This window comes from Ovis canadensis, chromosome 7 (genome assembly GCF_042477335.2).
Source record: "Ovis canadensis isolate MfBH-ARS-UI-01 breed Bighorn chromosome 7, ARS-UI_OviCan_v2, whole genome shotgun sequence".
NCBI classification, from domain to species: domain Eukaryota; kingdom Metazoa; phylum Chordata; class Mammalia; order Artiodactyla; family Bovidae; genus Ovis; species Ovis canadensis.
In genome coordinates, this window is record NC_091251.1 from 91,349,491 (window position 1) to 91,372,859 (window position 23,369).

Here is a 23,369-nt window from a genome sequence, read left to right on the forward strand (position 1 = left end):
CTTCCCTGGTGGCTCAGTGATAAAAAAATCAGCCTGCCAATGCAGGAGACAAGAGTTTGATTCCTAGATTGGGAAGATCCCCCGGAGAAGGAAATGTCTACCCACTCCAGTATTCTTGCTTGGGAAACCCCATGGACAGAGGAGCCTGGCGGGCTACAGTTCATGGGGTCCCAAAAAAGTCAGACATGACTTGGTGATTGCAACAAAATGGAAAGGAAATTTAAGAAAGAGTGGGCATATGTATACATACATACACTTTGCTCTACAACAAGAAATTAACACATTGTAAAGCACCTGTACTCCAATAAAAATTAATACAAAAATAATTGCATTTAAAAAATTAGGTGGTCTTATTGAAATGTAATTCACATAATTTGTTTTTTAAAGTACACAATTCAGTGATTTTTTAGTATATTTCCAGTTAAGCAGCTGTTGCTATAACCTAATTCTATTCTATTTTTAAAAGTTTATTTATTTGGCTGTGCCAGGCTTAGTTGCAGCATGTGGGATCTAGTTTCCCAACCAGGGATCAAACCCTGGCCCCCTGCATTGAGAGTGCAGAGTGTTAGCTACTAGACCACCAGGGAAGTCCCTACAGCCTAATTTTTGGACATCATTATCATCCCCACCCGACCGCCCCCCCCCCCCCCCCCCGCCAGCTTCCCTGGTGGTGCAGAGGTTAAAGCGTCTGCCTGAAATGTGGGAGACCTGGGTTCGATCCCCTGGAGAAGGAAATGGCAACCCACTCCAGTATTCTTGCCTGGAGAATCCCATGGACAGAGGAGCTTGGTGGGCTACAGTCCACGGGTCGCAAAGAGTCGGACACGACTGAGCGACTTCACTTATCATTCCCCAAAGACAGTTGCTTCAGTCATGTCCGATTCTTTGAATGGGCTCTAGCCTGCCAGGCTCCTCTGTCCATGGGATTATCCTGGCAAGAATACTGGAGTGCGTTGCCATTCCCTTCTTGAGGGATCTTTCCCACCCAGGGATCAAACCCATGTCTTCTGCAGCTCCTGTGTTGCAGGTGGACTCTTTACTGACCCACCTGGGAAGCCCAAAGAAGCCTATCCCTGTTATCAATACCCATTCCCCAATATCCTAGCCCTGTGCATGCTAAGTCGCTTCAGTTGTGTCCGACTCTGCAGCTCCTATGGATCATAGCCTACCAGGCTCCAGACAAGAATACTGAAGTGGGTTGACATTTCCTCCTCCAGGGGATCTTCCTGACCCAGGGATCGAACCCAGGTCTTCTGCATTGCTGGCAGATTCTTTACCATCTGAGCCATCAGGGAAGCTGCTAGCCCTAGCCCCAGTCACTAATCTTTCTGCCTTCATAGATCTAAGTATTTTGTATAAATGAAATTGTATAATTTTTGTACGATTTTGTGATTGGGTTCCTTCACTTGGTATAATGTTTTCAAGGTTCATCCATGTTGCAACATGTGTCAGTACCCATTCCTTTTTTATCTCTGAATAAAATTCCATTCTGTGGTGTATTTGTTTCCTAGGGCTACAGTATTGAAGTAAGGAAAACTGGATGGCTTAAAGTAACAGATACATTCTCTCACAGCCCTGGAGGCTATAAAGTGCAAAATCAAGTTGTCAGCAGGAGTGCATTCTCTCAGGTCTCTGCGGGGGAATCCTTTCCTGCCTCTTTCTAGCTTCTGACATTGCCAGCAGTCCTTGGCATTGTTTGGCATTCCTTAGCTTGCAGCTGGGTAACTCCCAACTCCTGCCTCTGTCTTCACCTGGCCTTCATCCCAGAGTGTCTGTCTTCATGTTGTAACTCTCTTTGTGAAAGTCCGTCTTAGTCTTTTCTCCTCTTCGTATAAGGACACCAGTTGTTGAATTAAAGGCCCACTCCACTCCAGCAGGACCCTGTTTTAACTTAATTAGGTATGCAGAGGCCATTTCCAAATAAAGTCACCTTCATAGGTAGTGGGAGTTAGGACATTAACATATCTTTTGTGGGAATCACATAACATTATGGATATACCCCATTTTATTTATCTGTTCATCAGCTGATGGACATTTGAGTTGTCTCCACTTTTGGCTATTATGAATAATGCTGCTATGAACTGTTGTGGTGGACATGTGTTTTCATTCCTCTTGGATATATACCTAGAAGTGGAGTTGCTGGGTCATATGGCAACTCTATGTTTAATCATCTGAGCAACTGCCAGATTATTTTCCAAACAGCTGTACCATTTTATGTCAACATCAACAGTATATGAGGATTCTAATTTCTCCACATTATTACCAGCACTTATTAGCTGTCTTTTTAATTAAAGCCATCCTAGTGGGTGTGAAGTGGTATCTCATTGTGGTTTTGATTTGCATTTCCCTAACAGCTAATGATGTTGAGCATCTTTTCACATGTTTCTTGGCCATTTGTGTATGTTCTTTGAAGAAATGCCTATTCATGTCTTTGCCTGTTTTAAATTGGTTGTTCTTAAAAAAAAAAAATAAAATAAATTGGTTGTTCTTTTTTTATTGAAGTGTAACAGTTTTTTATATCTTCTAGATACACGCCCTCAGGAGATAGATGATGCAAATATATTTTCTCCCATCCTTTGTTTTTTTTTTTCACTTTCTTAATAGTCAATTCATTAAAAATTTTTTTAAAATTAAGTTTGCATTTAATTTACATTATTCTGAGTATTTCTCTTTTCAACACTAATTATTTTTTTGTTTTGGCTGCGTTGGGTCTTCATTACAACATGCAGGCTTCTCTAGTTGTGGCGTGTGGGCTCTAGAGCACATTTGGAGTATTTCTGTAAAACACCTTCTCTTCTTTATTAAGGAAAAATGCAGTAATTATAGTACCTTCTGTAGAGGATTGTTAAAAAGGATTAGATGAGTAATATATTCATAAATATATAGGCATATGTGTGTAAAGAGCCTGGCACTTGATAACGTGCTCTGTAAGTGACACCTGTTATATCCCTGCTCTTCCAGCCTTCTGTATCTTCAGTAAAGTTTTCTTTGTTTCTTCGTATTCAGTTCAGATCAGTTCAGTTGATCTTACATATTTCTTGTTGAGTTTATACTTGTGTTTGTGTATGTTTATTTAAAAACATGTGGCTTGTAGTTTTAAAATAGTGTATATTTCTATTATGAATGATATTTTCTTCATATTTTTATAATGGGTTTAAGAAGCTATTAGTTTTCTATTCATCACACTGTCAAAATTCTAAGTTGTAAAAGTTGTGACTTGTTTACTAATCCGGTTTATTCTGACACCAGCGTTCTGTTAGGAACTGGTGTTCTTTTCCATTCTGCCTTCTTCTGCCCTGATTTGAATCTTCTTCCCATCTTGGCTCTGCTATTGTGAGTCTTAATCTAATGGGTCTGCCTGCCTCTAGCCTTGCCCTCATCCAATCTAGCACAAACACAGTGACCATAGTGTTCTTTGAAATATGAGCCTAAACTTGTCGCTGCGATTCTAAGTCTGTTATTCACTCTCCCTTACCTGTAAGGTTTTATCTTACCAGGTAATATAGGGCTTCTCATGACTTGACCTGTATCTCCTCCTTCTAGCATCATTCCTCTCTGTCTCCTTACTTATACATTATGCTCTAGCACAGTGCTGTCCAGTTGAAATATCATGTGAGCCCTAGACATAATTTAAAGCTTTCTACTAGCCACAGTAAGAGTATAAAAAGAAACAGGTGAACTTAATTTTAACAGGTATTGTTTAACCCAGTAGATCCAAACTATCATTTCAACGTGAGATATAAAAAATCAGTATGGAATTACTTGAGACTGGAAGTATAGTAGAGGTTACCGAGGGTTGGGGAGGGAGGAATGGAAAGTTACTGTTTAATGGTACAGAGTTTGTTTGGGATGATGAAGTAGTTCTAGAAATGAAAAGGGATGGGACTTCCCTGGTGGCTCAGTGGTTGGGAATCTGCCTGCCGATGCAGGAGACACAGGTTTTATCCCTGGTGGGGGAACTAAGATCCCATAAGCTGCTGGGCCACTAAGCCCATGCGCCACAACTAAGACGTGATGCAGCCAAATAAATAAATATTGAAAAAAAAGAGAAAGAAATGGATAGTGGTGATGATTGCGCAACCTTGTGGATGCAGTTATGCCACTGAATGATACTCTTAAAAATGTTAAAATGTAAGTTTTGTGTTATGTATGTTTTACTACAATGAAATAAAAGGTCACCTTAAAAATCAATATGGAAGGGCTTCCCTGGTGGCTCAGTGGTGAAGAATCCACCTGCCAGTGGAGGAGACACGGGTTCGATCCCTGGTCCGGGAAGATCCCACACGCTGCAGAGCAGCTAGGCCCGTGTGCCATAACTTTGGAGCCTGTGCTCTAGAACCCAGGAGCTGCAACTACTGAAGCTCAAGTGCCCTGGAGCCCGTACCCCACAACAAGAGAAGCCACTGAGATGAGAAACCCTCGCACCGCATTGAAGAGTAGCCCCTGCTCGACACAGCTAGAGAAAAGCTTGTGCAGCAGCTTAGACCCAGCACAGCCAAAAAGAAATATTTTTAAAAAATCAATATGGAAATTATCAATAAAAAAAATTTTTTTTTCAGAGTCAGTCTTTAGAATTCAGAATTTTGCACTTATGATGCATGTTAAGTTTGCTTGAACTTTTCCACTTGTGCCGTGACACTTCGTGCCTTTCATATATTTGCACGAGCTGTTGTTCCCTCTGCCTGGAGTGCCCTTCTCTCTGCCTGGTGCACCTAGAGGGTGCTAGCTCATTAAAATTTTTTTTTTTTTTTTTGGAGAAGGAAATGGCAGTCCACTCCAGCACTCTTGCCTGGAAAATCCCATGGACGGAGGAGCCTGATAGGCTACAGTCCATGGGGTTGCAAAGAGTCGGACACGACTGAGCGACTTCACTTTCACTTTGACATTAGAGTGTATGAATGGTCACAGGTGGATACATAAACAGATAAGCATAAATAAAACTAATAAAACTTAAAATTTTTTTTAAATTTTTGAAATATATTTATTATTATTCTTTTTGGCTGTGCTGGGTCTCCGTTGCAGCGTGCAGACTTCTCTAGTTGGGTGTGAGGGCTTAGTTGCCCTGAGGCATGTGGGGTCTGAGTCCCAGGACCAGGGATTGGAAGGTGTGTTCTTAATCACTGGACCCCCAGGGAAGTCCCCGGTTTGCTGCTTTTTTAACACCAGTACCAGTCTCACCCCTCCCAGCAAGTGCTTCTCTTAATAATTCCCACTCCTCCTCTTGGCCATCCTGTACTCGTGTGTGCTGCTGTGGTTTGCGTTACCTCACTTATTGCAAGTTGTTCAGTATACCCATTTCTCCTTTTCTGAATCCTGCATTTTTGAAAGCAGATTGGCCTTTTAACTCTTTTTACCCAGAGTCTGGCACAGTGTTTGGTTTATTGAAAGGGTTGTGTACATGTTTACTGAATGAATCCCTTGACTGGGGGGAAAATACCCTACAAAATTTCTCCATATAAAAATGAATTAATAACTGTTTTGAATGTTGCCAAGAGTTCCTTCATATGGAGGTACCCTACTTGCTCCTTCAATTTCCCTATTAGGATTTTCTTTTTCACAGGCCACATGATGGTAAGTAATAAGTGGGAACCTGGCTGCTTGGGAATTCCAGGTCTGAGGGAGCCCTTCTCAATGGAAGCAAATCAGTAATGCTCTTTTTTTTTTTTTTTAAGTATTTTGCCTTAATGTAACCTGATTTCAGCATTATTAACCATGGAGGTAGTGTGAAATACAAAAATAAATTTGAAAAATTAATTAATAAAAACATGTTAGAAGATGTTATTTTCACAGAAAACAAAAATTCACTTTTCTATGCACAAACTTGTAAGTTGTGGGGGAAGGCACAATCAAGATGCAAGTTGAGGGGCTTCCCTGGTGGATAAGTGGTTAAGAATCCACCTACCAATGCAGGGGACATGGGTTTGATCCCTGCTCCAGGAAGATCCCTCTTGGGCAGCTAAGTCAGTGGGCCACAACTACTTAAGCCCCCATGCGCTAGAGCCTGTGCTCCACAAGAGAGTAGCCCCCACTCTCCCCCTGCTCTCAACTAGAGAGAGCCCTCGTGCAAGAAATGAATGAACAAATATATATATTTTTAAATCCAAATGAATCTCAAAGGATAAAATGTTTGGTTGAAACATACAAGAAGAAATTTAGAAGAAAGAAATGTAAAATTTTGGATTTAAGTGTGAAGTATACAAGTATATAAAATTGAGAATTCAGTATGATTTCAGTGAACTTTATTTACCACAAACTCTGTATGAATCATCAGTGTGATTCTGCTGTTGAAACACCTATCATTTCATCCAGCATAAATAAAATATAGGGCCCAGAGCCTGGGAAGTAATAGTACCAATGTAGTCTACACCAATTAGACCATGTCTCAAGTACTGAATACAGGTGGGTGCCACAGTTTAAGAGATACATTGGCAAGCTTGGAGCCATTCAGAAGGATCTAGCCATGATGGCGAGTGGTCTGTAAACTAGGTCACAGGAAGACTGATTGGATTAAGTGGAAGGTACCAAGGGAAGTTGTAAGAGCTGTCTTCACATATTTCACAAGCTCTTAGGAAAGAGTAAACACTTTTGTCATTTTCAGAGGCCAGACTGAACATCAAAGAGAAAAATTTCCATGTAGGGAACTTTTACAGAATGCAAGTATGTTTCAACAAAAACTGCCTCTTAAGGTAATGAACTCTGTTTCTGGAAGTATTCAGGTAGAGATCGCGTCATGATCTGTCAGGATTGTGAAGGAAAGAAATCTTCAACTGTGTGAATTTGGCTTTTAGATTTTAACTCTATAGTTCTTTGTTTCCCTTTAATAAAACTACTGTGGTTTATAGAACCCAGTAGTACTCATCAGTTCAGTTCAGTTCAGTTGCTCAGTCGTGTCCGACTCTTTGCAACCCCATGAATTGCAGCATGCCAGGCCTCCTTGTCTATCACCATCTCCTGGAGCTCACTCAGACTCACGTCCATCGAGTTCATGATGCCATCCAGCCATCTCATCCTGGGTCGTCCCCTTCTCCTCCTGCCCCCAATCCCTCCCAGTATCAGAGTCTTTTCCAGTGAGTCAACTCTTCGCATGAGGTGGCCAAAGTACTGGAGCTTCAGCTTGAGCATCATTCCTTCCAAAGAAATCCCAGGGCTGATCTCCTTCAGAATGGACTGGTTGGATCTCCTTGCAGTCCAAGGGACTTCCAAGAGTCTTCTCCAACACCACAGTTCAAAAGCATCAATTCTTCGGTGCTCAGCCTTCTTCACAGTCCAACTCTCACATCCATACATGATCACAGGAAAAACCATAGCCTTGACTAGACGGACCTTAGTTGGCAAAGTAATGTCTCTGCTTTTGAATATGCTGTCTAGGTTGGTCATAACTTTTCTTCCAAGGAGTAAGCGTCTTTTAATTTCATGGCTGCAGTCACCATCTGCAGTGATTTGGGAACCCAAAAAAACAAAGTCTGACACTGTTTCCACTGTTTCCCCATCTATTTCCCATGAAGTGATGGGACCAGATGCCATGATCTTCGTTTTCTGAATGTTGAACTTTAAGCCAACTTTTTCGCTCTCCTCTTTCACTTTCATCAAGAGGCTTTTTAGTTCCTCTTCACTTTCTGCCATAAGGCTGGTGTCGTCTGCATATCTGAGGTTATTGATATTTCTCCCGGCAATCTTGATTCCAGCGTGTGTTTCATCCAGCCCAGCATTTCTCATGATGTACTCTGCATATAAGTTAAATAAGCAGGGTGACAATATACAGCCTTGACGTACTCCTTAAGGAGTACATAGTAGTCATATTGAACATTTATTGAACTCTAAAGTGCTAGCCTGGAGAAGGAAATGGCAACCCACTCCAGTACTCTTGCCTGGAAAATCCCATGGATGGAGGATCTTGGTGCAAGCTACTGTCCATGGGGTCACAAAGAGGCAGGCACGACTGAGCGACTTCACTTCACTTCTTCTAAAGTGCTAGCCAATATGCTAAGGCAAGCTATTTCGTCATCTTACTAAAGCCTTACAATAATCTGACATGGTAGGTACTATCCTTCTCATTTTACTGATAAGGCAACTGAGACTTAGAGAAGTTCAGTAAATTGCCCGTTTATGTAGCCACCAGGGCTTCCACGGTGGCTCAGTGGTAAAGAATCCGCCTGCTAATGCAGGAGGCAAGGGGTCAATCCCTGGGTCAGAAAGATCTCCTGGAAAAGGAAACGGCAACCTGCCTCAGTATTCTTGCCTGAAAAATCCCTTGTACAGAGGAGTCTGGCAGTCCGTGGGATCACAAAAGAGTCAGACACAACTGAGTAAAACAACAACAACAATATAGCTGGCAAGTGGCAGAGGCCCAGTGTGTTTGACTCTGGGGCTTATGTTTTTATCCTCTACCTTATGCTACTTTCTGAACATTTTAACTTATTGTTTAATTCACTAAAATGAGATTTCTTTCAGGAATATAATCATGTCTTAAGTGTTAACTGGGAAAGTTACTTTGGCTGTCTCTAAAAGTGAAATGACAGAATGTGGTCCACTGGAGAAGGGAATGGCAAGCCACTTCAGTATTCTTGCCTTGAGAACCCCATGAACAGTATGAAAAGGCAAAATGATAGGATACCAAAAGAGGAACTCCCCAGGTCATTAGGTGCCCAATATGCTACTGGAGATCAGTGGAAAAAGAACTCCAGAAAGAATGAAGGGATGGAGCCAAAGCAAAAACAATACCCAGTTGTGGATGTGACTGGTGATAGAAGCAAGATCCGATGCTGTAAAGAGCAATATTGCATAGGAACCTGGAATGTCAGGTTCATGAATCAAGGCGAATTGGAAGTGGTCAAACAAGAGATGGCAAGGGTGAACGTCGACATTCTGGGAATCAGCGAGCTGAAATGGACTGGAATGGGTGAATTTAACTCAGATGACCATTATATCTACTACTGCGGGCAGGAATCCCTCAGAAGAAATGGAGTAGCCATCATGGTCAACAAAAGAGTCCGAAATGCAGTACTTGGATGCAATCTCAAAAATGACAGAATGATCTCTGTTCATCTCCAAGGCAAACCATTCAATATCACAGTTATCCAAGTCTATGCCCCAACCAGTAACGCTGAAGAAGCTGAAGTTGAATGGTTCTATGAAGACCTACAAGACCTTTTAGAACTAACACCCAAAAAAGATGTCCTTTTCATTATAGGGGACTGGAATGCAAAAGTAGGAAGTCAAGAAACACCTGGAGTAACAGGCAAATTTGGCCTTGGAATGTGGAACGAAGCAGGGCAAAGACTAATAGAGTTTTGCCAAGAAAATGCACTGGTCATAACAAACAACACAAGAGAAGACTCTACACATGGACATCACCAGATGGTCAACACCGAAATCAGATTGATTATATTCTTTGCAGTCAAAGATGGAGAAGCTCTATACAGTCAACAAAAACAAGACCAGGAGCTGACTGTGACTCAGATCATGAACTCCTTATTACCAAATTCAGACTCAAACTGAAGAAAGTAGGGAAAACTGCTAGACCATTCAGGTATGACCTAAATCAAATCCCTTATGATTATACAGTGGAAGTGAGAAATAGATTTAATTAAGGGCCTGGATCTGATAGATAGAGTGCCTGATGAACTATGGAATGAGGTTCATGACACTGTACAGGAGACAGGGATCAAGACCATCCCCATGGAAAAGAAATGCAAAAAAGCAAAATGGCTGTCTGGGGAGGCCTTACAAATAGCTATGAAAAGAAGAGAGGCGGAAAGCAAATGAGAAAAGGAAAGATATAAGCATCTGAATGCAGAGTTTGAAAGAATAGCAAGAAGAGATAAGAAAGCCTTCTTCAGCGATCAATGCAAAGAAATAGAGGAAAACAACAGACTGGGAAAGACTAGAGATCTCTTCAAGAAAATTAGAGATACCAAGGAAATATTTCGTGCAAAGATGGGCTCGATAAAGGACAGAAATGGTATGGACCTAACAGAAGCAGAAGATATTAAGAAGAGGTGGCAAGAATACATGGAAGAACTGTACAAAAAAGATCTTCACGACCCAGATAATCATGATGATGTGATCACTAATCTAGAGCCAGACATCTTGGAATGTGACGTCAAGTGGGCCTTAGAAAGCATCACTACGAACAAAGCTAGTGGAGGTGATGGTGAATTCCAATTGAGCTGTTTCAAATCCTGAAAGATGATGCTGTGAAAGTGCTGCACTCAATATGCCAGCAAGTTTGGAAAACTCAGCAGTGGCCACAGGACTGGAAAAGGTCAGTTTTCATTCCAATTCCAAAGAAAGGAAATGCCAAAGAATGCTCAAACTACTGCACAATTGCACTCATCTCACACGCTAGTAAAGTAATGCTCAAAATTCTCCAAGCCAGACTTCAGCAATACGTGAACCGTGAACTCCCTGATGTTCAAGCTGGTTTTAGAAAAGGCAGAGGAACCAGAGATCAAATTGCAAACATCCGCTGGATCATGGAAAAAGCAAGAGAGTTCCAGAAAAACATCTATTTCTGCTTTATTGACTATGCCAAAGCCTTTGACTGTGTGGATCACAATAAAGTCTGGAATATTCTGAAAGAGATGGGAATACCAGACCACCTAACCTGCCTCTTGAGAAATCTGTATGCAGGTCAGGAAGCAACAGTTAGAACTGGAGATGGAACAACAGACTGGTTCCACATAGGAAAAGGAGTATGTCAAGGCTGTATATTGTCACCCTGCTTATTTAACTTATATGCAGAGTACATCATAAGAAACGCTGGACTGAAAGAAACACAAGCTGGAATCAAGATTGCCGGGAGAAATATCAATAACCTCAGATATGCAGACGACGCCACCCTTATGGCAGAAAGTGAAGAGGAACTAAAAAGCCTCTTGATGAAAGTGAAAGAGGAGAGTGAAAAAGTTGGCTTAAAGCTCAACATTCAGAAAACGAAGATCATGGCATCTGGTCCCATCACTTCATGGGAAATAGATGGGGAAAGTGTCAGACTTTGTTTTTTTGGGTTCCAAAATCACTGCAGATGGTGACTGCAGCCATGAAATTAAAAGATGCTTACTCCTTGGAAGAAAAGTTATGACCAACCTAGATAGTAAGACACAGATGTGTATAACGGACTTTTGGACTCAGAGGGAGAGGGAGAGGGTGGGATGATTTGGGAGAATGGGAATTCTAACATGTATACTATCATGTAAGAATTGAATCGCCAGTCCATGTCTGACGTAGGGTGCAGCATGCTTGGGGCTGGTGCATGGGGATGACCCAGAGAGATGTTGTGGGGAGGGAGGTGGGAGGGGGCGTCATGTTTGGGAACGCATGTAAGAATTAAAAAATTAAAAAAAAAAAAAAGCAGAGACATTACTTTGCCGACTAAGGGCCGTCTAGTCAAGGCTATGGTTTTTCCTGTGGTCATGTATGGATGTGAGAGTTGGACTGTGAAGAAGGCTGAGCGCTGAAGAATTGATATTTTTGAACTGTGGTGTTGGAGAAGACTCTTGAGAGTCCCTTGGATTGCAAGGAGATCCAGCCAGTCCATTCTGAAGGAGAGCAACCCTGGGATTTCTTTGGAAGGAATGATGCTCAAGCTGAAGCTCCAGTACTTTGGCCACCTCATGAGAAGAGTTGACTCATTGGAAAAGACTCTGATACTGGGAGGGATTGGGAGCAGGAGGAGAAGGGGACGACCGAGAATGAAATGGCTGGATGGCATCACGGACTCAATGAACGTGAGTCTGAGTGAACTCCGGAAGATGGTGATGGACAGGGAGGCCTGGCGTGCTGCGATTCATGGAGTCGAAAAGAGTCAGACATGACTGAGCAACTGAACTGAACTGAACTGAACTGAAAAGTGAAAATGAAGTGTTAGTCACTCAGTCATGTCCAGCTCTTTGCGATGCTGTGGACTGTAGCCTGACAGTCTCCCTCTCTCCATGGAATTCTCCAGGCAAGAATACTGGCATGGGTTGCCATGCCCTTCTCCAGAGGATCTTCCCAACTCAGAGACTGAACCCAAGTCTGCTTTGCAGGCAGATATTTTTACAGTCTGAGCCATCAGGGAAGCCCATCTCTAAAAAGTACTTTAAAAAACGTGTTTCTAATTGGAGTCAGAAAAGAGTCGGACGTGATTTAGCCACTAAAGCAACAACAAGAACAAAATTATGAATATATACATACTTGTACAGAATTTGAAAAATCAAAACTATTTTTACCCTACTGCCTTAGTTAACCACTGTTGTCAGTTTTATAAGTTATTTTATGTAATTATTTTATATAATTTTTAATACAGTTTTTTTAAAAAGAATTGCAGATCCTTTGTCACTGAAGATGGTGAAGCATTGAAAGCTTTGGATCTCAGAGGCAGTCCTTAAGTGATGTTTCTTAGTCTGAATTTATAGAATACCACAGACTGGTGAAGCAGTGAAAGCTTTGGATCTCAGAGCCAGTCCTTAGTGATGTGTCTTAGTCTGAATTTATAGAATACCACAGACTGGGTGGCTTAGAGATACCAGTTCTAACAGTTTTGGAGTCTGGAAGTCCAAGATCAGATTGCCAGCATGGTTGAGTCTTCTGGGCTGCAGGCTGCTAACAATTTCTTATTATATCCATAGTGGCAGAGATCAGAGAGAAACAAGGTCTTTTTTTCCAGGCACTAATCCTATTCACTAGGGCTCCACCCTCATGACCTCATCTGATCCTAATTACCTTCTGAAGGCCCTACTTCCTAATACCATCAGTTGGAGTCTGAGATATCTCCTGAATTTCAGAGGGACACAGACATTCCATTTATAACCCAAGATTTGATTTTTCTCACTCCTAGCCCAGTGTTGAACCATACTGCTTGTTTATAGTATCACAGCTCAATAAGGGAAGACATTTTTTTTAGTTTCATGTGGATAAACAGTTTTGTAGTCTGATAATTGAATTAGAAATATCTATCCTAAAATGTTAGCATATAATACCTTGAATTGTTTTATTCATCCAGTAAATATTTATTGTTATCAGCTCTGTGCTAATTGCTGGAGATAGTTATATATAAATGAAGAAGCCAGTTAAGGTGAAGAAGCATGTGAGGTCCCTATTTTCATGGGGTTTACATTCTGGTGGGAAAGATAGACAGTGAATAAACCAGCAGTCATTATTTCATAAGTCAAGCCAACAGGAGAAAAATCAGAAATATCCCTAAGTTTAAAAAATCACCTACACTTGTGTAACCCACACCTCCATCAACATATGGAACTTTACCACAATTTCAGAAATTTCCTTCATATCTGAAATGCTTTTCCCTGGAATTGAGCATAACTGGCTCAGTTTTTGTCATTCAGGGCACAGCTTAAATGTCTCTTCCCTGGACCCACCTCTCTCAGAGGCAACTATTGTTCAGATTTTTTTATATATTGTTTTATATATTTTTTTATATTGTTCAGATTATTTTTATATCTGTCTTCTTTCACTCAGCCTAAGGTTATTTGAGATTCATCCCGGTTGCATGTGTTAGTAATAAGTTCCTTTTTATTCTTGATTAACATTGCATTGTATGGATGCGCTACTTGGGCTGTTTCCAGTTTGGGGCTATTATGAATAAAGCTGTTATGAATATGCTTATACAAGTCTTTTTGTGGATATATTTAATTTATCCAACTTGGACTCAGAACTGTACCAAATCTGACCTCCTTCATCTTCCAAATCTTCCTTTTGTGGATATTGAGTTTCTCAATCTATCCTTTGTGTCTGTTCTTATATTTTTTATCTCTTTATCTTTGTGATGCATTCTGAGTGACTTCCTCAGATTTATCTTCACTTCAGTAACTCTTCCTTTCTCTTTGCCTGATCCACTGTTTGTTGAGTATTGAGTTTTTAAAAAAATTTTAACAAATGTTTTTCATATCTAGAAATTCTACTTTCTGTTGTCTCCTGTTCATGCTTTAGATTTTATTTTCCTGAATTTCCCTGACTATTACTTTGAAGTCTCTTTCAGATCTCAGATATGATTTTCTTTTTATTTATTTTTTTGCTGGTTCTGTGAGCTATTTTTATTGGTTTTAGGGCTTGGGGTTTTGTGTTGTTTTCTCTCATTTGTGAACACTCTTGTAGGGACTGATCTTCCATGGCAATCCTGCATGTTTCTTGCATGATGGAAACAGTTTTATGATCAGCTGTGTCTTTTTGTAATGAACTCATCTTTAGTTTTAGTTTCTTGGCTAAGAGTTTCCTTTTGTAAATATAACGTGAACTCAGCCCCTGTTATCAGTCCAGAGTGCAGATTTGAGGCGTTGTCCTCTTAGGGGGAACTCTGTTCATATTCTCTTTTCTTAAATTGAATGAAAAGTGAAAGTGAAAGTGAAGTCCTGTCCGACTCTTTGCAACCCGTGGACTGTAGCCCACCAAGCTCCTCCATCCATGGGATTCTCCAGGCAAGAATACTGGAGTGGGTTGCCATTTCCTTCTCCAGGGGATCTTCCCGACCCAGGGATCAAACCCAGGTCACCCACATTGCAGGCAGACACTTTAACCTCTGCACCACCAGGGAAAGATTCTTTATATTCTATAGTACTTTACAGTTTTCAAAAGTTTTATACTTATATTCAGGTATATACAGCTTTTCCCTTATAGATTATGAGAAAATACTTAGTATATTTTATGTACTATGCTATACAGTAGATCCTTATTAGTTATCTATTTTATGTATAGTAATGTGTGTATCGGAGAAGGCAATGGCACCCCACTCTAGTACTCTTGCCTGGAAAATTCCATGGACGGAGGAGCCTGGTAGGCTGCAGTCCATGGGGTCGCTAAGAGTCGGGCAAGACTGAGCGACTTCACTTTCGCTTTTTACTTTCATGCATTGGAGAAGGAAATGGCAACCCACTCTAGTGCCTGGAGAATCCCAGAGACGGAGGAGCCTAGTGGGCTGCTGTCTATGGAGTCGCACAGAGTCAGACATGATTGAAGCAGCAGCAGCAGCAGCAACAATGTGTGTATATTAATCCCAAACTCCTGTTTTATCCCTGCTCCCCCTCCTCTTTGGTAATCATGTTTGTTTTCTTTGTGGGTCTGTTTCTGTTTTGCCAATAAGTTCACTTGTTTCATTTTTTTAGATTTCACATTTAAGTGATATCATATGATGTTTGTCTTTCTCTGTCTGACTTTACTTAGTATGGTAATCTCCAGGTCCATTCATGTTGTTGCAAGTGGCATTATTTTATTCTTCCTTATGGCCAAATAATACTCCATTGTGTATATATACCCCATCTTTATCCATTCATCTTGTGATGGACATTTAGGTTGCTTCCGTGTCTTGGCTATTATAAATATGGCTTCACTGACCATTGGGATACATGTATCTTTTCAGATTAGTGTTTTAGTTTTTTGGGAGTATACACTCAGGAGTGGAATTGCTGGGTCATATGGTAGTTCTTTTTTTTTCCAGATTTATTTATTTTTACCTATTTATTTTTGGCTCTACTGGGTCTTCGTTGCTGAGGCTTTCTCTGATTGTGGTGAGCAGGGGCTACTCTTCATTGTGGTACCTGGGCTTCTCATTCCAGTGGCCTCTTATTGCAGACCATGGGCTCTAGGCACGCAGGCTCAGTAGCTGTGGCACGCCAGCTTAGTTGCCCTGTAGCATGTAGAATCTTCCTGGAGCAAGGATTGAACCAGTGTCTCCTGCATTGGTAGGCAGACTCTTAACCAGTGGACCACCAGGGAAGCACCCCACCCCCACCCCCACCCTTTTCAGGGAATGAAGATTTTTAAAAGATATTTTTAAAATTAATTTTTAAATATATATATATATATATATATATATATATATTGGCTGTGCCAGATCTTAGTTATGGCACGTGGGGTCTTCAGTCTTCTTCGTTGTGGTGGCATGCTTGACCTTTAGTTGGGGCATGCAAACTCTTGGGCTTCCCAAGTGGTACTAGTGGTGAAGAACGCCTGGCAGTGCAGGAGACTTAAGAGATGCAGGTTTGATTCCTGGGGTGGGAAGATACCCTGGAGGAGGCCGTGGCAACCCACTCCAGTATTCTTGTGTGGAGAATTCCATGGACAGAGGAGCCAGTTGAGTTACAGTCCATAGAGTCACAGAATCAGACATGACTGAAGCCACTGAGCACATATGCAAATTCTTAGTTGCCTCTTAGTGTCTGGAGGGGGCTGTGGGCTCAGGAAGTCTTTAGGCAGCCTGACAGCTTATGGGTGGGGCTGTGTCACCACCCAGTTAGTTGTTTGGCCTGAGGCATCCCAACATTGGTGCCTACTAGCTATTGGGTAGGGCCACAGGCGCTAATGAGCTAGAGGGAGGAACAAAGATCTGCAGGGGCTTATATGACTGATTGAGCTCCCAAATGTAACTGTCGCCAGCTGCAGCCACCCCCAACCTCTCCAAAGCCAGCAGGTAGATCTGACCCAGTCTCCTATCAAATTATAGCTTTTGGCCTGAGCCTCAGTGCTTGTAAGATCTTGTGTGTGTCATTCAAGAGTGGAGTCTGTGTTTCCCATAATCCTTTGGGGCTCCCGAAATTAAGCCCTGCTGGCATTCAAAGCCAAATGGTCTGGGGGCTAGTCTTCCTGGTGCAGGATCTCCGGGATGGGGAACCCAGTGTGGGATTCAGAACTCTCACTCCTGTGGGAGAACCTCTGCAGTGTAATTATTCTCCAGTTTGTGTGTCGCCCACCTGCGAGTACGGACTTTATATCATGACTCAGCCCCTCCTGCCCATCTTGTGGTTCCTTCTTTGTGTCTTTTAGCTGTAGACGATCTTTTCAGGAGGTTTTGGTTTTTTTTCGTAGATGGTTGTTCTGTAGATAGGTGTGGTTTTGGTGTGCTTGTGAGGGGAGGTGAACTCAGGGTCTTTCTATTCTACCATCCTGGTCGATCTCCAAGTAACTGTTCATATTCTCACCCTGGGGTGGGTGACTTACCCGGGCCATGGTGGGTGAACACTTAGAGGCTCTTTTATTGAACAAGGCAACACTTTCCTGCATCTCTGCTGTGCTCTGGGCCTGTGGCCTAGACTTCTGTCCCTGGGCTGGCGATATACCCCCGCACTGGGGCTGCTGTGTGTTCTGGTCTCTGCCCAACTTTACTTCCTACCCACTGCAGGTTCCTTTCTTCCATTTCTGACACCTGTCTTCTTTTTAAGTTTAACTGTGTATTAAACTTTTGTTATCTCTTTAAATTTTCTCCAAAATTTGTATTGTTTAGAGTGGGAAAGGGAAGGTTTTTTTTTTTTTTTTTTAATCTTCTCAGAGTATTTTAACTAGAAATCTCGCTATGCAAGTTTCTTTAATCTCATTAAGTCTCAATTTCTTCTTCAGGAAAAGTACTGGAGAACATACACGTGAATACTGAAGCATAGTTTCTGCAAAAAAGTATTTTAAGAGCAGCATAGCCATTTTATTGTTTTCATTAGTACTGTAATAACTGTGATTCCATTTTTTCTCCAGTGCTAAATATCTATGGGCATAAGGATCAGTTGTTGTAAATATTAAAGTATTTTTTAAAAATTTGTTGTTGTGTTAGGGGAAGCACATTGATTGAAACCGCCCACCCTGGCCAGGCACCATAGTAACCATTTGCATGAGTTGTTTTATGACAGGAAATCCCGATAAGGAATACGGAACTAATAAGCCACTACCAACTGGAAGAGTTCGGGAAAGGTTGAAAGGAGACACCGTGTGTCCGTCCACTTCCCAGAATCCCTCTTGCTAGCATCCATCTTGGCTGAGTGATGCGTGCACCACCAGGAAAGACTCTGAATTAGAATGATTGGCCAAAGACCACCCAGAAACTAATCCCGTCACCAGAAAACCCGACATTGTGAGCCACGAGGTGGAGCAGTTCTCCTGGGTTCTCTCACCCTATTGCTCTCCACCCGGGTGCCTTTTCCCAATAAAATCTCTTGCTTTGTCAGCACATGTGTCTCCTCGGACAATTCATTTCCGAGTGTTAGACAAGAGCCCAGTTTCTGACCCTGGAAGGGGTCCCCCTTCCTGCAACAGTTGAAACTTTTAAAAATTGATAAAAACAGTACACATTGGGAGTTCCTTGGTGGCTTTTCGGTTAGGATCCTGGGCTTTCTTTGGTGGCCCGGGTTCAATCTCTGGTCCGGAGCTGAGATCCCAAAAGCCATGTGGTGTGGCTGAAACAAAATAAAGTACACAGTGAATGGAAACCAAGAGTCACAGAGCAGTATTGTTGTTCAGTTGCTAAGTCCTCTTCGACTCTGCGGCCCCATGGACTGCAGCACTCCAGGCTTCCCTGTCCTTCACTATCTCCTAGAGTTTGCTCAAACTCAATGTATCCCAGCATCAGGGTCTTTTCCAGTGAGTTGGCTCTTTGCATCAGGTGGCCAAAGAACTGAAGCTTCAGCTTCAGCATCAAACCTTCCAGTTCAGGGCTGATTTCCTTTGAGATTGACTGGTTTGATCTCCTTGCTGTCCAAGGGACTCTCAAGAATCTTCTCCAGCACCACAGTTTGAAAACATCAATTCTTTGGTGCTCAGCCTTCTTTGGGCTACTTTGGTGGCTCAGAAGGTAAAGAATCGCCTGCAGTGCGGGAAACCTGAGTTCGATCCCTGGGTTGGGAAGATCCCCTGGAGGAGGGCAGGGCAACCCACTCCAGTACTCTTGTCTTGGAGAATCCCCATGGACAGAGGAGCCTCATGGGCTATAGTACATGGGTCTGCAAAGAGTCGGACATGACTGAGCGACTAAGCACAGCAGCCTTCTTTATGGTCCAACTCTCACATCCATTCATGGCTATTTGAAAAGTATAGGTGGGGTCTAGCAAATTGCTGTGTCTTTGAACAGTATAGATTTTTAGATCAGAGACTGCAGACGTGTAGCCCTAGAACCCAAAATAGTTTTAAATTTTAGATTATTTTTAAAATTTATTGAAACCTCAAACTTTTTTATTTCGCTGGCACAGTGTTTCAGAAACTAGATTTGTTGCTGACACTTGAAAAGGGCAATATTTCACATAAAATTCAGGTATCCACCTTCTCTTAAGTCATTAGGATAATCTGAACATACTGGGGCTACTTCACGAATAGGTGAGGAAGAGCACAATAGCTGGTGCTTGATGGTTGCTCTCCCTCCTTTTCCCTCCATTAGAGGCCAAAGGCCCCTTGCCATTTATTGTTACCCTTGTGAAAGCGAAAGTGTTAGTCACTCAGCCGTGTCCTACTCTTTCGACCCCAGGGACTATAGCCTGCCAGGCTCCATTCTTGGAATTCTCCAGACAAGAATACTGGAGTGGATAGCCATTCCCTATTGTTACACTTTAACTGTTGTTTTAAAAATAGTACAGAAATAGTAGTATATACCTATGTTTTCTATCAAAAATAGGAAAAAAAAAAGTTAGGTGGTTAAAAACCATATTGTAAATATCGGTAAAAAAGTTAATCAGTTAATCCAAGGAAGAAATGAAAGATTTTATTTGAGCCAAATTGGAGGATGGTAACCTGGGGAGAACATCTCAGAAAGCTCTGAGAATTGTTCCATCACTGAGAAGTCAAGGCACAGTTATAAAAGATTTTTGGGACCAAGGGCTGTACATCAGATGTTGTATTATTGCCCGTTTATATTACTGAGATCCAAGTGCCATGTGACCCCTTGTGAGATCAAGAAGGAAAGTTATCTCTGAGGAGTTGTCTTATTGATGCTAGGAGAATATTGCTCTTTATGACTGAGCAGGTATTTCTGCCGATGGGGAAGTTTAGGTTAATGCATAATTCAGATACATAGTGCACAGTGGGAAGAGAGAGGAGGCCAAAGGACAGAAAAAACTTTTTGTTTTCCTTGTCTTGCCCTAAAATAATGAATTTTATTTTACATATGAAAAATGTAGAAGAAACTATTTTGTGATAGAAAGGAAGACAGTGCCTACATATTTAATAGGACATCTGTGTCAATTTTTTCTTGCACTTGGCTTGCTTCACTTATTTATGTTATCCTGTTTTGACCTTGTGAACATTTCAAATTGCAGCCCCCTCTTCGCTCTCACAGAGAAGGCAATGGCACCTGACTCCAGTACTCTTGCCTGGAAAAATCCCATGGACGGAGGAGCCTGGTGGGCTGCAGTCCATGGGGTCCCTAGGAGTCGGACACGACTGAGCGACTTCACTTTCACTTTTCACTTTCATGCATTGGAGAAGGAAATGGCAACTCACTCCAGTGTTCTTGCCTGGAGAATCCCAGGGACGGGGGAGCCTGGAGGGCTGCCATCTCTGGGGTCCCACAGAGTCGGACACGACTGAAGCGACTTAGCAGCTTGGCTCTCTAAGTTCTGCTCTTTTTCATTTCTAGTCTGTCTTCTCTTTTGCATTGCCCTCGTTTAACCTCGGTAATTGAGTGTGTTTCTATGGGAGATCTACTGAGAACTTCTGAAACAACAGAAAGTCCACATTTACTCAGGCCTGTGTGTTCCATCCCCTACAGCTCACACCTTCTAAAAAGTAAAAGTCTCCCCACCAACTCGCTGGTGATTAGATTTTTCAAGTTGCAAAGCAGATGTTTCTGTTCAACTGTTAGAAATTGAGGGTCTAAACACAGACACCCCAAGGAAGACCCATTAACTAAAATTTACTCACATTACATCAACAAGTGGAAGGAAGAGTCTAGATTTTTCTATTTTGATTTTGTAGGATTAAGAGAGCCCTGGGCAACTGATAGAGGGCAGGGTTTTTTCCTTGGATGAGGATGGAGATACAGGTACGAGTATGTGCATATGTGCTCAATCGCTCAGTCCTTTGTGACACGGTGGACTGTAGCCCTCCAGGCTCCTCTGTCCATGGGATTCTCCGGGTAAGAATACTAGAGTGGGTTGCCATTTCCTTCTCCAGCTTATCTTCCCTACCCAGGGATTGAACCCTTGTCTCCTGCATTTTCCTGCAATGACAGATGGATTCTTTACCACTGAGCCACCTGGGAAGCCCAGAAGTAGAGTACAAGACATACCAAAGGGGGGAAGAATTAAAATACCACTGTTTCACGTGGAAATTTGTAGCCATTGTTTAAGTTTGTGGTTACATGGATTGTGAATGGACCTTTTTATTTTTTTGCGGGGTGGAGGGGGTACTTGTTTCCGTGTAGCTTCAAATTCTGTTTGTAAATAGAGTGTTGCCATTTGTTTTGCAGATCGTGGGGTTAGTGATATGCTTTCCTAAACAGCAGGAAAGTTGAAGATGTCTAAACACTTAGTGGCCTTGACAGTGACCACCCTTCTTGGTGTGGCTGTCGGAGGGTTTGTCCTATGGAAAGGCTTCCAGCGCCGGAGGAGTAAATCGAGCCTGGTGACCCGGCGGCGGCTGTTGCAGCAGCAGCAAGTGCCAGGCGGGAGAGAGCTGCCCGCTCCAGGAGAGGACCAGCCGCGCCCCATTGCCCCCAGAGCCTCATGGGAAGAGAGGATACTCGGAGCAAAGGTGATGACTGTGTCTCAGGAGGCAGAGTGGGATCAAATTGAGCCCTCACTTAGGAGTGAGATAGAAGATTTTCCAGTGCTTGGAATCGACTGTGAGTGGGTAAGTTAAAAAGCAAAACTGAAACAAGTATTTTCTGCTTTTCCAGAGATCTTGAGTAGTCAAATAGAGGATAAGATTAAAGGAGAATTAGCTTGTTCTTAATTCAGTTCAGTTCAGTCGCTTAGTCATGTCCGACTCTTTGCGACCCCATGGACAAAACGCCAGGCCTCCCTGTCCGTCTCCAACTCCCGGAGTTTACTCAAACTCATGTCTCTTGAGTCGGTGATGCCATCCAGCCATCTCATCCTCTGTTGCCCCCTTCTCGTCCTGCCCCCAATCCCTCCCAGCATCAGGGTCTTTTCAAATGAGTCAGCTCTTCACATCAGGTGGCCAAAGCATTGGAGTTTCAGCTTCAACATCAGTCCTTCCAATGAATAGTCAGGACTGATTTCCTTTAGGATGGACTGGTTGGATCTCCTTGCAGTCCAAGGGACTCTCAAGAGTCTTCTCCAACACCACAGTTCAAAAGCATCAATTCTTCTGCACTCAGCTTTCTTTGTAGTCAAACTCTCACATCCATACATAACTACTAGAAAAACCATAGTCTTGACTAGACGGGCCTTTGTTGGCAAAGTGATGTCTCTGCTTTTTAATATGCTGTCTAGGTTGGTCATAACTTTTCTTCCAAGGAGTAAGCATCTTTTAATTTCATGGCTGCAGTCACCATCTTCATTGATTTTGGAGCCCCCCAAAATAAAATCTGTCACTGTTTCCACTGTTTCCCATCTATTTCCCATGAAGTGATGGGACCAGATGCCATGATCTTAGTTTTCTGAATGTTGAGCTTTAAGCCAACTTTTTCACTCTCTGCTTTCACTTTCATCAAGAGGCTCTTTAGTTCTTCCCTTTCTACCATAAGGGTGGTGTCATCATCATATGTGAGGTTATTGATATTTTTCCTGGCAATCTTGATTCCAGCGATTCCAGCTTATGCTTCCTCCAGCCCAACGTTTCTCATGATGTATTCTGCATAGAAGTTTAATAGGCAGGGTGACAATGTACAGCCTTGATGTACTCCTTTTCCTATTTGGAACCAGTCTGTTGTTCCATGTCTGGTTCTAACTGCTGTTTCCTGACCTGCATACAGATTTCTCAGGAGGCAGGTCAGGTGGTCTGGTATTCCTATCTCTTTAAGAATTTTCCACATCTCTTATTAATTCAGCATAACACCTTGCCAAGATTCTGTTATCTCTGTGTTCTGGATATCTGGAATACAGTTTTAGGAGCCAGGAAATGTAATCAAAGGAGGCCCCAAGCAGAATGTGAAGTTGCTCAGTTGTGTCCAACCCTTTGCGACCCCATGGACTATAGCCTACTTGGCTCCTCTGTCCATGGGATTTGCAAGGCAATAGTACTGGAGTGGATTGCCCTTTCCTTCTCCAGGGGATCTTCCCAACCCAGGGATCGAACCCAGGTCTCCCGCATTGTACACAGACACTTTACCGTCTGAGCCACCAGGGAAGTAATAGCTGCTACCAAATCAGATCACAGGTTGGTAGGAGGAACTAAAGATGCCAATACAGTGATGACCAAGAAGAGAACACCTGATGTTGTGGGGAAAGCTTAGTATTCACACAGGCCTTACAGAGCTACTGAGGGTATTTCTTTAAATCAGCAATAGTTGAGTAGTAGTTTATGTCAGTGACCTTGGGCCATCAGGAAAGGATTAGGGATTTTTAGTTGAATGTGTATAAGAATTATGTCATTTTAGAAATATTAACATATTTCTATGTTATTTTAGAAATGTTTACACCAACAGCAGTAGAAGAAAGCATTAGTAAACATTGAGCTTTAGTAGATTAGGAAAAATCTCATTTGTCAAACACCTTGATTATTCC

General features: G+C 42.2%; 1 protein-coding gene across 1 annotated transcript in view; it reads left to right on the forward strand.

Moving 5' to 3' along the window:
• The window catches only part of EXD2 (exonuclease 3'-5' domain containing 2), a 61,196-nt gene that overhangs the window by 2,893 nt on the left and 34,934 nt on the right, over window positions 1-23,369 (forward strand). The window contains exon 2 of the mRNA XM_069595130.1: window positions 21,149-21,531. Coding sequence (XP_069451231.1) covers window positions 21,196-21,531 — 336 coding nt within the window. The 5' untranslated portion in view covers window positions 21,149-21,195. The remainder of the gene's footprint in view (window positions 1-21,148; window positions 21,532-23,369) is intronic.